Source organism: Zeus faber (genome assembly GCF_960531495.2).
Source record: "Zeus faber genome assembly, chromosome: 2".
Taxonomy (NCBI): Eukaryota; Metazoa; Chordata; class Actinopteri; order Zeiformes; family Zeidae; genus Zeus; species Zeus faber.
In genome coordinates this window covers 25,292,481-25,310,448 of record NC_137189.1, presented here as the reverse complement: position 1 = coordinate 25,310,448, position 17,968 = coordinate 25,292,481, and the positions used below count along the sequence as shown (strand labels likewise).

General features: G+C 42.7%; 1 protein-coding gene across 1 annotated transcript in view; it reads right to left on the bottom strand.

Moving 5' to 3' along the window:
* Nucleotides 1-4,989, bottom strand: part of LOC307246232 (nck-associated protein 5-like) — a gene marked incomplete at its 5' end in the record, with an annotated part of 177,029 nt that extends 172,040 nt beyond the window's left edge. The window contains one exon of the mRNA XM_080022094.1: nt 4,927-4,989. Coding sequence (XP_079878220.1) covers nt 4,927-4,989 — 63 coding nt within the window. The remainder of the gene's footprint in view (nt 1-4,926) is intronic.
* Nucleotides 4,990-17,968: the final 12,979 nt, after the last annotated feature.

Below are 17,968 nucleotides of genomic sequence, written 5' to 3'. Positions count from 1 at the left end.
CAAAGCCAGGGAGGTTATGGAATACCTGGTTATTAGGGATGCACCGATTGTGAAATTGTGGACCAATAGACACAGATTTTTAAAATAAAGATTTGGCCAATACAGATGTTTTCCGAGTTCCCCTAAACGCAGCACACTCACAGTTTTCAGAGTTTTATCAACATCCCTCCCTGCCTGTAGCATTGCAGAGAGCCGTGTCCGCATCTTCTAAAATCCATCGGGGATAGCGTTTTTCTCTCAGACAGATAAAAAATAATAATAATTAAATTCTTAAATGGGTGGATTCTCTCATGGGTCGTTCTCAGTCTCATTTGGCGTGCCGTTAATATACCTGGAAAGCCCGCTCAAGCCTATGTGTGGTGTAGGAGCCAAAGCACCTTAGACGTGTGTGTTAATTATACATTCAAGTGTTGCTGACATTCACCTTATACATAGAAATTATATTTACATAGATGACGGGTTAAAAACTGTACTTGTAATGATGTTTACTATACGACGAGCTTGGGAAGTCTTTTTAGTCCTCCCTTTGGTTTGGTTATACGTAGAAATTATATTTACATAGATAAAACGGGCTGAAAAGTGTACTGGTAATGTTTACTATAGACGAGCTTGGGAAGCCTTTTGTAGTCCTTCCTTCAGTTTCCGTAGTCCAAGCTGTGATTTGACCCTTCGATTTGATTTGACCCTTTTTGTCCTTCCTGTTGCTCTGTACTTCCTCACGTACACACTCTGCTCTTCTCTTGTTCGAGCGGCTCTTTGAGTCTTTCTCCTTTAATGGGCCAAGGGAGTCGCCGGTGATTTAGAGGCGGAGCAACACAGTTTTCTCACAGTAGTTGTAGTTCTGTGATTTAAGGAATTATTACTAAACTTTGTATTTACTCTTGTTAAAGAAGATTAAGTTGTGGACATGTTTTTTTACCTGTAGAACTTGGAATAAACACTTTTGTTCATCGTTTTTACACCAGAGTCATGTGGAAGTATTTTCTAAGAAGAGGGTAATGTACAAGAGTAACCAGCTGTTTCAACGACCACCTAAACAACAGTCATGTTTCCACTGAGAACACCGCATCGCCACTGCCATCACCTAATGTCATCTTATTTGCCGATCGCAGTCAACAAGGTGAATATCGGCAGATACCCCATGTACGGCCGATAAATCGATGCATCCATACTGGTTATGTAATCTCATTAACCTACATCAGAAATGTGTCTCAATAAAAAATGCTAAACATCATTCCATAAACATTTTCAGCAGGATATTGACGAAAAGGGTAGAACTCTTAATTCGTTCCCTGCAGTATAGAGGGAGGTATAAAAGAGGTCGAGTAGGGGTTGAGCAGAAGTATAGATGGAGTAGAGGTACAGTAGAATCAAGGTAGAGGTGGAGTTGTGGTAGAGGTGAAGTTAAGGAAGAGTAGAGGTTGAGGTTGAGTGGAGTAGATAGGTAGAGTAGAATGGGGGAGGTAAAGGTAGCGTAGAGGTACTGTAGAGTAGAGGTTGTGTAGTTAAAGAGGTTGAGAAGAGTAGAGAAGAGGTCAAGTAGAGCAGAGGTCGAGATTAGGTAGAGGTCAAGTACAGCAGTAGAGTAGCAGCAGTGGTAGAGCACAGGTAAAGTACATGTAGACTCCCTTGTCTCTACCTGTTGCATTAAATCCGGTATTTTCCTGTGTGTGATGTCGTCGTGGATTCAGCATCAATTCCTGAGCGGACTGTCCCCATGACAACGTGGAAATAATCCAATTGTTAAAATGTTGTAAAATTGTTATTTTTTTACATAAGCGCCACATGACCCCGCTCTCCCTCTTACTGTGTATTCCCTCTTTTTCTCTCTGTCCGTGGACCTTGTGTCCAGGTACTCGTGGATCTTCTGGGAACTCAGCACTGACTCTACAGAACCATTGTTTCCGTTTCTGCCGTTAGCAACATGGAGACACACTCTGGGTCTTATGAGCTTCTTCTAGACGCTTCCAGCTTCGGAAAATAAACATCTTAAAAGACGTAAATGGAATTTAAAATGCGGTGTTTTAGAACAAAGAGGTTTCTACTTCCAGCGTCATTTGATCCGCAGTGTCTCCATCAGCAGCTCAAATGGGGACGTTCTAAAAGGATAACGAGGTAAATGAAGAAAAAAAAAAATATATATATATACACACTGATTTAAATCTTACCCAAATTCTACCCAGTTGTAGGGCATCAAGAGTACCAACACTGACAAAAAGACAATGAAAATGAGTAATTTATTTTTAATCCCCCCAAAATATTCACCATAGTGACATCTCATGACCACCAATGTCTGGTTAAATTTTATGACGTTTCTATTCACATTTTAGCTCCGTAAGCCATTTTCCATTTTATGAATCCATAAGAAACTATTTGATATTGATCTTCGTTATCGTCTCACCACTGATAGGACATGTGCTGCTCCAAAACCGGTTGTTACATCAAGAGTATGTATAGTACATACTGTAGGGGACAGACTATGTCCCCTCAAATGTATAGAAACAATTAGGGAGGAAGCTCCAGACTCCTCGCCTCAAACTTGTCAAACCTATCGACCAGCCCTTCATATTCACAGTCGGTCTCCATGCTGCAGGGTTACATCTCTGTAGAGCCACCAGACCTCATTGGCACTGCTCCAGAGCCTGGAGCCTCCTGGTGCCCCACCAACATCAAAAGCAAGATCCCTCATGTTCCTCCCACCAAACAGACTGAGAAGAGGGAAAGAAAGAAAGAAAGAAAGAAAGGTTGATGGTTCGAGGGGAGACGGAGGACAGAGAGAGATTGTGTCGGATGGTTTCACAAGAAAGAGAAGAAACGGGACAATATTATGGAGAGAGTTGAACGAGTGCACTAGAGGTGGAAAGGGGAGCAGAGGAGAGGAACAAATGAGAAAAGAGAGAGTGAGAGAGTAAATGGGTAAAATCTGGGAGAAGAGGGAGAAAGTGCATGTCTGCATGCATGGTTGGCTAAGCGGACAAATGGCAGCGTGTTGAATCACAAACCATATTGCAGTGTTGACCCAGTTTCAGATGCTGAATCAGGTTGCTGTGTCTCCAATTAGGAGCAAATAAAAACACAGTTTATCTGCTTGGAATATTTATGATGGAGATAAAGACTCTTTTATGGGACTTCATGGCTGACTTCATACATCGTACCGTCACATTAATGGGTAGTGCAAAGATGCCGCATGGCACATCACACTGGAAAGACCGGAGGATAAATGATTAATAAGTAAAGGATGGAGTTGGTAGGTTACAGCATCGCTCACCTCAGGGTGCCACTGACCTACATAACCATTTCTCTGTGAATTCAATTTAAATTATATCTTTATTGAATGAAATACAAAGATCTGTTCCATAATTGGGCAGCAACATGGAGATAGCCCACATTTATTCTCATGAACTTAAACAACACGTGTGTCCGGTAGAGAGAGAGAGAGAGCAGAGAGACATGGCTGCAGATAGGATCATCTGGTCAGCTACCTTAGCTCCTGAGAAATTGGAGAAATACACTGTCCAGCATTTCAAGTTATTTAAGCAATAGTAAAAATAAAAAAAACAAAATGAGGTTAATTTTAAATACAGGTACTCCTCCCTTAACGACCTACCTGTTTAACGACCGTCCGGACTTATGACCAGCTCTACAACCAGTTGGTATTGTGCGTACAATACCACAGCATCTCATCGCGCATCATCGTTCTCAGTCTCAGTCTTGTTTCCGCAGTTTGTCAGTATTCACTACACTAGTGTTTGCAATCACCAACCCCCTTTACCCTGAAATAACACAGATTCCCACTTATCAACCAATTCGCTTAACAACCTGGTCCTAGGAACGGAACTTGGTCGTTAAGTGAGGAGTACCTGTACAGCTACATTGATAACAGGACAGACAGACACTGTTTTCATCCCTGGTGGGAAATTCTGGTGCCACCGTAGCTCACATTAAAAATAAACAATAAACAAGGTAATAGATAACTATTATAAAAAGCAAATAGCCCCCCAAAAAACTGGAGTATCCCTTGAAGTATCCCGTGAACAGGGTTTTTTGAATGTTTAGCTCCTGTGCAGATGCTGCAGAATTCACAAACATGACAAATGAACACACATGTACTCGAAACTCAGAATTCCCAACTTCCATGAATGCAGCGTAGCTGAGATGACACAGATAGCCGCTCTATCTGCCTCCTGACACGTGTGTGGGCGTGTGTGTGTGTCTGTGTGTGTGTGTGTGTGTGTATTCTGTCCCAGTTTGTATATGTTTTGTGTGACTTTCTAGAATTGTGTGTATATTTATTCAAAAATCCAGCATGGAGGGGGTGGTTAATCAGTATGATCTATTCAAATATATATATTTTTTAAATCCCCAACATAGCATTTCTGAATTGTTTCGGAACGCATTGTGCAACATTGATGCCGCTGCCCTACAAAGAAGTTCTCAAATAGACATTGCAGAAATTATGAACCTGGAACCAGCAGAACATGCAGCGACAGATCCCTGGACCTTCTGTGTCTTAGGAGATCCAGACGGAAATTGTCGCTCTGGACTATTGATTTTATGAAGTAAAACCAAATCACCAATTCCACATCACCACGTGGATCTATCATGCCATTCAAACACAAACATTACCTTAGACATTCGTTATAAATTCATGGCTTTATAACAAACTGTACTGTGCAGAACCATCACTCTCAGGAAAATACGAAGTCCAGTCCAGTCAAATTTACCACCATGACGGTTCTCAAAGTGTTTAGAAAACTGCTTTCAAAGCAGTTTGAAGACACCATTCAACCCTAGATCCACATGGAGTGTTTTTTTACAGCGTGCAATAAAACAAAGGTGCGACCGGAGCAGGAGATCAGTGACTCAACGGAAAACAACAATTCACAATTCAAACTAAACGACAGCAGAAAAACCAGAGGGACTCACCACCAGGCCAGCATGGAGGGAAAGCCTCCTCACCTTCTCTCTTCTCTCCAGGAGTCGGTTCATGCTGGGTCTCCCCCGCAGCGAGGCACTCCGCTTCAAGCCACTGCAGGGTGAGGAAGTGGGTGTGGGGGGGGGGGGGGGGGGGGGAGTCAGAGTAAACACACCTTGTGGCGTCTCACCCGCTCACTTATCATCTGAAGAGAGGCTGCGGCTGAGGACAGGAAAGGGTTTGAGACTCCTTCACCTCCACCTTCTCCTTCAAGATTAGACGGGACCACGATCCACACTTCCCAGATTTACTACGACAGTGGTGCCTATTGTGGCCGTATCCAGAGGTTCCTGCTTTCTTCCACCGTCACATGTTCGTCTCTGTATTCATCAAAGGTGGAAAATCCAGGTTCAAAAAGTCAAATTCCACTCCAGGATTTGGAGAAGAACCAGGTTGATTCTCTCATCAGCATCAACCCAGAGATCCAACTGATGAGTGGGAACCAGCTGATCAGTGCATGAAACAAAACATGGACCTTTACTTTATGAACTTTCACTTTAGACCGCCTCCTACACCACACTATCTAGGCAGCGTTCCACTCTCTACTAACCTGCTGCAACATTCAGACCACAATCCCTGCTTCATGGTCCTGGATCCCTGGATCTTTACCTCCTACCCAGCTTCCCTCCTTTCCCAGCGGAGTTCCCGCTCTCTTTCCCGCGCTGCCAACCCGTGTTGTTCTAGTGCTCTGCAAACAGGCCTGGGAACCGGTCTGACCTGGCCCGGCCGAGGCCACGGCAGAAAGCAAACACTTCACGCATAATACTCCTTTACAAAGAGCCTCGCGTCCCTCCACAGAAAGCACATCACTTCCTGTTTAAAAGGGGGGGGGGGGGGTCAGAGGTCAGCCAATGGCCACCCAGGGGTCAAAGACCTTTCCACCATCGAGCAAAACCAACACATTTTGGAAATGTGAGGTCGGTTCGGGTGAGAACGGCCTGCGCTGCTCGATTCTGATTTAGTGTAAAATAGAAATAAAAGACCAGGTCAAGTTTCAGTTAAGGCCACGGATATAATCATAGCTTCACAGGAAAATTACAGCAAAGAGATACGGGACATGCCTTTAAAGTGGTGATCTGTAAGAATATTTTGTAAAAGAAAATCCTATATTTGATATTTATCTCCTTTATTTATCTGGCACTTGATAAGAAATAGCCATTCAATGTTTCTGTATTCTGCATGATCTCTATATGCTGCTTCCATTGTTGGTGGCGGGGTCCACTTTTCCCAGCAAGAATGTAAAGACTGGGCACGTGCGGGAAGATTTTCTGGTGGAAGTGAATTAATTGATGATTCATTTGCCCAAACCCAAACCAATGATCTAGAATAAGAGAAACTTAGGAGAAAAGATACTTTCTCTTCATGTTAGAGCCAAGAAGGGGAAACCTGGACGTTTTGAATGTAATTCTGGGATTTGTAGAGTAATCCACCAACATAGACCATCTGACGGATCAACACTTTTCTCTGTAGTCTTAAAGGGTTCATCAGGTGAAGCAGTAGACTGGTTGGTCCCAGCTCCGGGCTAGTTGCCTTTCCTCCAGGTTTGAAGGTCACTAACTCAGTGTTGCCTCACAAACCTCCTCAAGCGGCGACGGTTTCCAAGCCACTCCTAAAGCCCTTCTGGCTGAGCTGCAGCCTCTTTCTGTTCTCTTACCGTTTTCTGCCCCTTTTCAGGAGTGTGAGCGCACCTGTCAAATATGCCCACACATCCAAAAACAAAGTTCCATCCACAGACAATCTGCTCCCTCCAAACTGTCTGACACCAGACCACAGACACCCAACCCACGGCTGGTATGGTAGGCCCATGGAGATTTTTGTTTGTGGGGGATGAGGGATTTTTGGGACAAAATTGATGTTACATTAGTGAACCAGGGCACGGCCTCATCCTGCCCCATTTCCTGAACGCCCCGCGGGTTATCACGCCAAGGAGGAAGTAGCACTAATCAGCGACAGGACGTCAGAAACAGTGTCTCTAATGAGAGACAACAAGCTCTCTCTCTCTCTCTCTCTCTCTCTCTCTCTCTCTCTCTCTCTCTCTCTCTCTCTCTCTCTCTCTCTCTCTCTCTCTCTCTCTCTCTCTCTCTCTCTCTCTCTCTCTCTCTCTCTCTCTCTCTCTCTCTCTCTCTCTCTCTCTGATTGCCCTTTTTTCGGTTTGATTTCCTACTTTCCGCTAGAGATTAGAGGAGGAAGAACAGCCCGTGGCCCTCCCTGGACAAAAAAAAAAAAAAGGAGAGGAAAAAGAGAGCAAATTATTAAAATGGATTAGAGCGCTCACTGGACCGGACTGGCCAGACATTGACACTATTTTCTGTAGTTTGATGATTCAGTTCATTCGGTGGACGGAAGCGATAAAGATGAACCCAAAACAGAAAGCATCAGATATCACGGTGATCAGATATCTTTAGATATAAGTCCACACTGAACGCCCTGAAGTGTAAACAAACTGAAAGTCAGCGTTAAATAAAGAAAACTGTAGGACATGCGATCGTTGCCTCTCCAATGAGGGGCACAGGGGCGCAAATTGCCCCTCATTGGACACACAGAGGACCCAAAACTTTCTTGCGTTTTTGATCAACGATATAATATTATTTTCCAGGGATTTAATGCATGATCGGAATGACAGATGAATAGATCGGGGCTATTTTTTTACTTATTCTTATTTTTGTTTTTTAGAGATTTATTATAAGCTAACCTTTACCTATACTTTTCACATGTTACATGGTAACATTGGCTAAGCGACCGTAATGTGACATTGACAAACGCCGCTGCTGTTTGAAAAAGAGCTGCGGAAAGCGGCGGCGACCCATACAGAGATCCAGGGCGCCCTTGGTCACAGGACTAAACCTCCGGTCCTGTAGATACCGATCGTATAGACGGGTCCGCGAGCGAGAGAGAGAGAATCAATGCACTGTGCGCTGAAATGAAATAGGATTTGACCCATTTGAAATCGTAAAAAATATAGAAAAATAATATGTGGCGGTCATTGTTGATATTTTTATTAAAACACCAATGCCTTAGGCCCAGTGGAGAGAAACTTAAGCTCAGCTGGCCGCCTGCAATTATTTTTTTGCAATACGCTGGGGGAAACCCTGGATTGACAGTCAGACAGACAGTCAACCAGTCAGTCAGCTGGCTAAATAGGCAGGCAGTCAGTCGGTAAGCCAACCGGTCAGCTGGCTAAACAGGCAGTCAGCCAATCAGTCAGCTGGCTAAACAGTCAACCAGTCCATCAGCCAGTTGGCTAAAGAGGCAGTCAGTCAGTCAGCTGGCTAAACAGGCAGCCAGCGGGGTGGAAAGGATCCATCACCAAAGTGCAGAAGGATCTGACATCTGGGTTCATTGTGCTAAGGCTAATTATATACTGTAGCAGGGTGAGCGTGTTGGGCGGGGGGGTCCTCCTTGTTGTCAGCAGCTGCTGGGTGGAGCAGCGAGGGCTCAGCCGAGGTTGGGTTCCAGACGGGACAACGTGATCAGTGAGAGGGTGAAGGGATGAATATATGAACGGATGAAGCGATGAACAGATGAAAGGATGAATACATTCACGGATGAATATGTGAATGGATGAAGAGATGAAGGCCTGAATATATGAACAGATAAATATATAAAGGTGAAGGGAAGGGAGGAAAATATGAACAGATGAACAGAAGAAAGAATGAAGGGACGAATAGATGAAGGGATGAATAGATGAAGGGATGAAGGGATGAATCGATTGATACACTCCGTCGCCATGAATATGGATGGTCATGGCCCAGTTTGATTCTCTACTTTCTACTGTAGAAGAGAATATGAAGTCAAGTCAAGTCTAATTCGTTCAGAGCCCCTGGGTGGGTGAAAACAAGGGCTATTCAGCATGCTTCAAATGAGGCATTAAAGACATGATAGAAAAGCAAATAAGAATAGAAACAAAAAGCTAACTACTGAGAAAAGGACAGAATAAATTATCTGTGATAAAATCACAGAAATCTGCATTAAACCGACACTGAAACATGGCGGGACTCGAACCCAACTAGAAACTCTTGAAGAAAGGCTGTTGAAGGACTGTTGAAGAAAGATAGATAGATCAGCTCACATAAATAAATAGGTCCTAATAATAAAGCAATGGAATAAAAATATAACAAATACATATAACAAAAATACAACAAAAACACCTGAAATCAAATACCCTGTATATACAGATATCCTAATACATTTCTGGTGGTGAGTGTAGAATCAAGGTATTGCAGAATAAGCGAAAATAGTTAAAGAGACTGAAAATGCAACAAATCCTGGAGGTGGAATTTAAATCTAAATGGAACAAGCGTGATGCCGTTTGGTTTTAACTTGTGACTTATTGGTTTGTGTCCTGAAACCTGATAATACTTCCTTTGTACCCGACCCACTCAGACTTTCCAGTGGGCAAAGAACTCATCTCATCTGGTTTGAACAGAGAGAATAAGAGAGTGAGCCACATGTGGAGGTGGGGCAGCAAACCCAGAAAGAAGCAGAAGGAATAAAAGCTGATTCGGCCGCACAATAAAGGATGAAGCAAACTACATTGGGGTAAATACTTCAATGGCCATCTGGAGGGGGGGGGGGGGGATCTCGATTGCCCTTTGCATGAGTTCCGCTCACACATCCATTACAAACCTTTTCAAATCAATGGAAACCCAGTGAATAGGAATGGACCCCCTAACCCCACCCTACCCAGACCAACCCCAACCAAGAAGAGGTGGTGGCGGCGATGCCAGGAAGGAACTACTGGGCAATCTGGGGGGGTTGGAGGGTAGACATTGATGGCTAAGCACACCTTTGGCCCAGGAACCAATTCATTTGGTTCAATGGGAAGAGGGGAGAGAAATCAGGGTGGGGGGAAGGGGGAGTGTCGAAATGAGGTCAGACACCCCCAAACCCCCCATCCCAGTAGAGGGTAATTTTCCCTGAATGGGAGAGAGAGAGAATGAATGAAGGGATGATTACACGTTAGCTCGCTGCAGCTTTTTAATTTGGCCGTGATTGGGGGAGGGGGGCGTCATGGGGGGCCATTACTTTTAGCTCAGGGAGGGGTAGATTAAAGGATGCCAGGGTGTGAGGGGGGTGAGAGGGAGGGAGAGGGAGAGAGAGAGGCTCCTCCATCTGTATTCTAACAGCAGATGGTCCATCCTGATCTCAGAGCTGTGACGTCTGACGCCGCCTACTGGTGAACCACCAGGTTCAGTGTAAGGAGCGTGTTTAAGTTGCAATTGGTAACAATTTTTTGTAAAAAAAAGAAAAATCCCATATTTGATGCTTTATTTATTTTTTTGACACTTTATAAGAAACAGACATTCGATGCATTTATGTTCTGCACATGCTCCTCTATTTGCTACTGCCATTGTAGGTGGCGGGGTCTGCCACAGGCTCAAGAAGTGAAAGGTAACAGCTGTGAATTAGCTAAAGCAGCAGAGCTAGTTGTAGTCAAACTTTCAAATGGACTAAAATTCACAAGGAATTAATTCTGAAATCAATGCCAGCTCTCATGACATTCTACAGTACTCAGATTAAGTATTTAGAACAGCAACTACTTTATTGGTACCCAACTTATCATAAACTAATAAATTACAGCACAAAATGACCAATGACTAATGCAAATTCAACCAATATCCACAATATATGCAAGAGTTTCAAATTTTTCTAAATTGACGCTACTTTAAGCAGTTACATTTGAACTGGAAGTTTACTTTGTAGAATTATTACTGGAACCAAAAGCAGTATTTTATTATTTTCTAACTTATTAAAATAATTCCATTTCTGTAAGGCATAATGTAATGTGGAGTTAAAATAAAATTTCTTTAGTTTGCAATTTTTGCCAATTCCTGCAAAAAAAAAAAAAAAAAAACAGAAGAGAAGAGAAAGCCACTGCAAAATCAAGCGTTTTACTGTAAGTTGCATCAATCACAAACCAACTCCGCTAAGGACTGGCAGCATTCCACCAAGTGCGTGCGAACCTAGATCCCCTCTAGAAGGTGGAACATGGTTCCTCTGAAGCAATGCAGCCTCTTAATCAGTTTCTTTTTTGGTGCCATCAGTATTTCTCTGCACAGCGTAGAATGCAAGAGGCGTCTTCAAGGTCAAGCAGGTCGTTTTAACAGCGTCCGACCACAGTAACGGTATTTCTGTATTTTGGTGTAGTCAAAGCTACGGCCACATCAGGACGTTCTTTTAGTGATACAAGAGTCGCAGGTGGCCGCACTGATGCATTTTCCGTCAAGTATAAAGTAAATAAATCATTATCTCTTGTAGATTGCAGAGCAGTAGAACTGAATATAAATGGAGTAGAGATGTAATTAACTAACGCAAGGTATTTACTCATTTATTTTAATTGACAAATCCGCCAAGAAACGACATTCCATGTGGGTCCTGACGTACAGAAAGTTCAGGAACATCTGAACTAGTACATTATTATTAAATCATTATTTAGTCATAAGCCAACATGCCGCCACTCCCTGAACCTTTTAGCAAAGAGACGCTGCAGCGAAGAGGAATTGAAGGAATCACGCGCTGCCTGTTAGCAATGAGCAGAGAAATCTGACTCAGACACTCCAAATACACATTCACACTCTGCCTTCAAGTTGTATCAGCACATGAATCAGTTAGTATTAACTAAACATTAGTATTTTTGGCTACAAAGATTATCTATGTAATATCAACCATTGTTATTTTATTGAAATAATGTAATTTTTATATATATATATATATATATATATATATATACACACACACATACACACACACACACACACACACACACACACACACACACACACACACACATACATATAATAACTTAATTAAAAATTGTGTTTAGAATTTCAAACTTAAAACAATAACTTATTTAGTTTGGATTTTAACTGTATACATAATGTTTTCAAACATTTCGAACTTCAGGCTACAAACCTGAACAGTGACACACGACAGTGATTTCAGAAGAAAGTAATTTCATATTCAGAGTTCCCTATGAAACCTTTAAGATAAAATAAGATAAGACATGGCGTTTCATGAAGCAGAGGCATTGTAACCCAATGTTTAGTAAAAGGTGAATAAAAGAAGAATAAAAGTTGCCAAAAGTTAAAAAGTCAAGTTAGAAGGGTATGTTTTTAAGTCCAACTGCCTCATTATTTCTCGTATTCGTCCTTCACATCCTGAACTTGAAAAACGTGGGAATTTCAAAATTGCCAAAGAAACAAGCAGAAACACACAAAAAAGCCCTGCAGCAGTTTGTCACATGTGCCTGAAACGCCCCAGGCGATGCGGCTTCTTCATTGTTCCATTTGACTAGTATTTTACTTCCTTGTTCTGTGACACTTGTCAAATATGGCAGATGGTCTTGAGTTAGTGGTGTCACCATGACCAGAGAACAGAGCGGTTCTGGGTCCAACACCGTAGGAATACCAGGTTCCAGAGCTCCTGCCGAGGAGCCATGTTGGAGACAAACGGGGATAAAACTCAAACAGAAGGCGTCTGAACTTTTTCAAAGTTCTAAGAACTTTTGAAAGGACCCTCCCATTTTTTCTGTCCGCACTGCAGGAATTAGGAACATACGTGGTTCTAAGACCGCCATTTTGAGGGACTTTTTTAGCTCCTACTTTAGGGCAGGGACTAACCGGCACAAGAAGAACCTTCAGTGAAGTAAGCGCATAGTGATTGGTTCAGACATAAGTGCAAGGTCCCTCGGACTGAGGACACTCTGTCAGGTCAAGTCGCATCACTCTGGGTGGAAACCAGCCCAGGTATACTCGGCGGTTATAACAAAATATAACCAATAAAAAAACAATAATAGTATTTTTTATTGTAGATTTATTTATTTCATTTATTTTATTTTCCATCGTTGATTGAATGAAACGAAAAAACTGCGTGCGGTGTCCCGATGCGAGCCCTTGCCTTACAAAAGTGGGAATTGACATCTTACACCTCCAATATGAGTGAAGATTAAGCATCTGGATCGCTTATTTCCGGCCTCAAATTTGTTCAGAAACAGATTTTGGCGGACTGCTAAGGTGAAATAAGTTCTGGCTTATAGACGGAATACAGCACGGAAGGTGCGCTGAAACCCTGTTGGCTTATGTCATTTCAGCATCATAGCCGCATTCCTATTGGCAGTGCAAATGCACCAGCCCTTGAAGGTATTTAGTTCTCGGGGGAACCTCCCCAGTTCCTAGTTCCCCTCAGGGAGTTCCCAGAACTGTTTGGTCTGAAAACAGCTAGAGTTTCCCAGGAGATACCAGGTTCCAGGGACCCCGCCACCCAACCTGGGAGCTGGATTCCCCTAATTTCCCAGGAGCTAGCCTAGCGTAGCCATGCATTGAGCCAACACAGTTAGCATGCAGCCCTCAATATATCAGAAGGGCACACACAGGGATAAAACTTGTCTACTCTGAACCTTGGTTCGACTGACAAAAAGTGAATTGACAGGCTGCATGATAACTGTGTGGGCTCAATGCATGGCTGCAGAGAGGATCAGCTAGCCTAGCTGCTGTGAAATTAGGGAAATACACCTTCCAGTATCTCAAAATTCTATTCATTTCCGCATTTACTCTGCATTCTGTATTTATGGCATGCAACCTGTCACTACCTCAGTACTATTACCCAAAATTAATTTCCCGAAAACTGGAGTATCCCTTTTATAAATGGTAAATGGTAAAGTGGTCGGTGAGGCAGGGAAAACACACACACACACAGACCCACACACACACACTTGAATCATAAACAAAGAGCTGGTGTCGTCATCCCGTCATGAGGGACTCCCCATCCATCCCTCGTCCTTATCCAAACCCAAACACCCCCCCCCCCCCACCCCCATCACATCCTGGAACACCAGAGCAGGACTTCCTGCCCCGGGACCCCAGACACTCCAGTAAAGGGCCAGGGGTTCTCAACTGAAGGCCCCTTCAGAGGAATTTTCCCAACACACACAAACACACACTTCACCATGGGGGAGGGGGTGTTGACAGCATGATCAAGTGCGTGTGTGCTTTTTGGTATGTATGTGCGTGTGTGTGTGTGTGTGTGTGTGTGTGTGTGTGTGTGTGTGTGTAAATATACACAGTGGAGTGGATTGGATTGTCATTGGATCAAGTAAAAAAAAAAAAAAAAGTACTTCGTTTAACGTGTGTTCTTGAAGGTGAACCCCCAACCTAAAATTGGGAGATTTAAAGTTTGGATTTTAAGTTCAAAAGGGGCTTTCAAATAGATTTAAAAATATATATTAATATTTATATTTATATTTATATCAATACATTTTACGCAACGACGGCTCAAGGGCGGGATACGCGCTCAGCTGTTCCCGACGAACCACGTGACAGCGCAATCAAACGACCACTGAACCGAAACGACGTCATTATCACAGCAAACTGACAACTACACCAGAGGCAGAGCGAGGTATGAGAACGTAATAACATGACGGGACGAGATAATAGTGTGGAAACATCTGAACATAAAACAAAGCAACAACAATTAAAAACGGAGACGCAGAGGTTTTAGTGCGTAAACGTGCGGAACAGAAATGATGATGCTTCGAGAAACTTTTTAGAACCTTCTATAAAAGCATAAAACTTACGGCTTGTCGCGTGTCCTTCTCAGAGGAGTCCCCGGTCTGTTCGTCGCCATTTCAACTCCGAAACATCTTTGAAAACGCATTAATAAATCCAAATCATCTCAAATCAAAACGCATTAATTAATCCACCTGCCCCGTAGCCAGCAGCGCTGAAGACTTTTCCTGCAGCAGCCAATCAGGGGGGAGCATTACGTCACCTGCAGTAAACCACGCCCCCTCCTGAAAGCAAAGCCACCATTGAGCAACTAAATTGAATTGAATTAACAAAATTAAGAAAAAAAAACCATTAAATATAATATACATATATTTTTTTATTAACATTGGGACGATTTTGCAGAAAATAAATAATTTGGGATTTTAAAAAGATTTCAATTTTTTTTCCTTTTGCCTTTTTTGCGACTTTGCCCACTGGGCTGAGGCGCTGGCGGCCGCTCAGCCTCTCCCCTTCACCCCTTCTCCCCTCTCTCCCTCTGCTCTGAGGTCGTCTCTTCACCCTCTTGGCTCCATCGGAACGTCGTTCTGACCGGAAGCTGTCGTTGTGATCCTTAAAGGGCTTATACATTTGAATCTCTGATGGGACGACTAACACAGAAACTGTGAAACAGTCAGTTTTTAGTAGACATGTGATTAAACAAGCCGTTCAGCTGTGTGTCTCAGTCCTACGTCACTTGGAGACTCGATAGAATTAGAACCGCCCCCCACCTGAGAGTAACTCCACCCACGGCTGGAGCGCCATCGGACTCGCTCAAATCGAAGCTAAGAGCTAAGCATGGGAAGTGCTCTATTGGTTTTGAAAACCAGCACAAATCTCTTAAAAGAAAGAGGAATTAATACCAACTGTCTGTGAAGCAACTGCAGACAATGGAAATGTAAGTATTTGAAATATAATTCAGCTGTGTTTCTATGTTTATGTTTTTCCATGTAAATGTTGTTGTTTGGGTTTATGTGTATTTGTTTCACCCCTGGTGATTCTCCCTCTCTTGGAGTAATGATTGGTTGTTTATAGACCCAAACATGGTAAGATGGTTCTCCAAAGAGGGGGGGGGTTGGTGGCGGTTCCGTGTACAAGAAACTGTGCTCAAACTCTTGTCATCCTACAGGTCATCCACAGGACAGAGTTATTGCAGCAGTTCTTGATGATTAAAGAATGAATAAAGAGTGACATTGCAGGTTGAGAAGTTGAACTCCACTTGCAGACTAACTCTGTCCTAGATGCAATGGCACAAATACTCTGTTGTATGCCCAGCATGCTGACAGCACAGGTTAAAAAATATTAATAATAAAAATTTTGAAAAATCACTGTGCAGTGTCCCCCACAACCTTGGAGCACAGCAACATGAAACATGAAAGTCAGAACAATATTAAATGAGGCCTTGTAGATCTAATATGAGTGAAAATTCAGCAACTGGACCGATTATTTCTTACCTCAAATTTTTTCAGAAATAGGTTTTGGAGGACTGATATGGGGATATCAGTGAAAGTTTACAGCGTAAATACAAAGGGCTCTCAGAACTGGGGCCAACAGTTCTGGAGTGGGAGTGGGGAGCAGCAGCAAGCGACACACCCACTGAAACGGAGCGCTGGGAACAGGGCGGTTATAGAGGCATGTTAGAATGGCTAGAATGCATAATCTGAGTGGTATTTTAAGCAAAAAAAAGTCAAAGACATGTTTTAGGAACCTCAGAGACATATGTTAACTTGTTGAAAAGGAGCATTATAATAAGTCCCCTTGGGACTGTGTCCATCAGATGGTCTGTGTTGGTGGAGGATTAAATGACATTTCCCAGAATTCCATTGGAAATGTCCAGGTGTCCCCTCCTCTTTCTTTTCTCAAGTTTTTCTTCTGATCAATTGATTTGTTTTTTTTCTCAGTCTCTTAGATGCTGAGATTTTATTTTCCCTTCTTTTTTTCTGAATGTTCAGCTGTATCGATTTATTGACCACAACTGGCTAAGCAGCTTAAGTTAATTCACAGTGGCTGCCTTTCACTTCTTGCACCTGAGGCACCAACAATGGAAGCAGCAAATAGAGGAGCACATGCAGAACACATACATTGAATGGTTCTTTCTTATAAAGTGCCAGACAAATAAAGTATCAAATATGGAATTTTATAACAAAATAATCTTATGGATATCCACATTAACACATGGCTCCAGTTCCATTGACGTTTCGGAAAATCCTTGTATAAAGACTTTTAACACTGGAACCAAGCCAACCAACTACAAGATGAATCATGACCATGAAACCATGAATTTGATTTGGGGCAAAAAGAAAATGGAAAACAGGAAAAAAGGCAAAAGACTGTACGTCAAGGAACGACTCATCCCATAAACCACTGTGAATGAAACCTTTCCAACGACTTCCCACCTAACAATAGTTTAGCGCGCTTCTTCTTGAATTTAACTTTTGTCATCATTATACTATTATATTGTTAATAATAGTGTAATATATTGTATTCTGTGTTGTCTAACTATCTAGCTATGTCTGTCTGCTTTTTTCCAATCTATATATTTTTTTGGTTTCCTCAATTTAAAATGTAGGAATTTTTAAAGTTTTAGAAAACCCCAAAAAACATTGGTTTAACAAAGTGAAGCAATTTCTTTTAGCTGCGCCAATCTAGTATTTTTTGTTTTGTTTTGTTGTTTTATCTATTGAATTATTTTGCAGTGGATCGTCCATTTGTATCACAAGAGGCGAACAGAGGTGTCGTTTTGTGAGCATTTTGGGTCGGGTTTCCCCCTGACGCTTGTTTGTGTCTGGGTCGTGGGACGCAACACAAAGGCCGCAGCGAGAAAACAAACGCTCTGCTTTCAGCTCTCAGCTCCACCACCGCATTCTTTTGCGCTCTTAAACGCAATCGTTTTTTCTTGACAATTCCGCCCCGTCGTCACATTCCTGGGCCATCAGATCACTGCATGGCCGTCATGTTGGCTCAGAGGAGACGTAGGGCTCTGGAGGAGAAGACATCGCTGCAGGGCTGGACGACGAATAAGAGCTTTATCATCTGCAAGCAGAGTGAAAACAACTTATAATACTATTGGTTTACATTTCTTATTCAAAGTAACATTATGTTCTTTAAAAATCCATATTCAAACGCTTAATTTATCTGCCACTTTATAAGAAGCAGCCATTCAGTGTATTTGGCCTGTGGTCCGCCTGATGCTGTTTCCATTGTTGGCGGCGGGGTCTGCCTTTCCTGGCGAGAAAGACTACATAGAATGGGCATGTGCGTTACTGTATAAATGATGGAACCAATATTTGAATGAGGACTGTAAAATCCTTTAATTTGATTGAAATTCAAATCTTCCATTTGACCTGAATGTGTTGGTTTGGCGATGTGTCTTCAGTGTGTGCACGTGTAGGTCTGCGTTTACAAGCGTGTGTGTGCGTGCAGATGTGCTGACATGTCGGTGAGCGGGGCATGA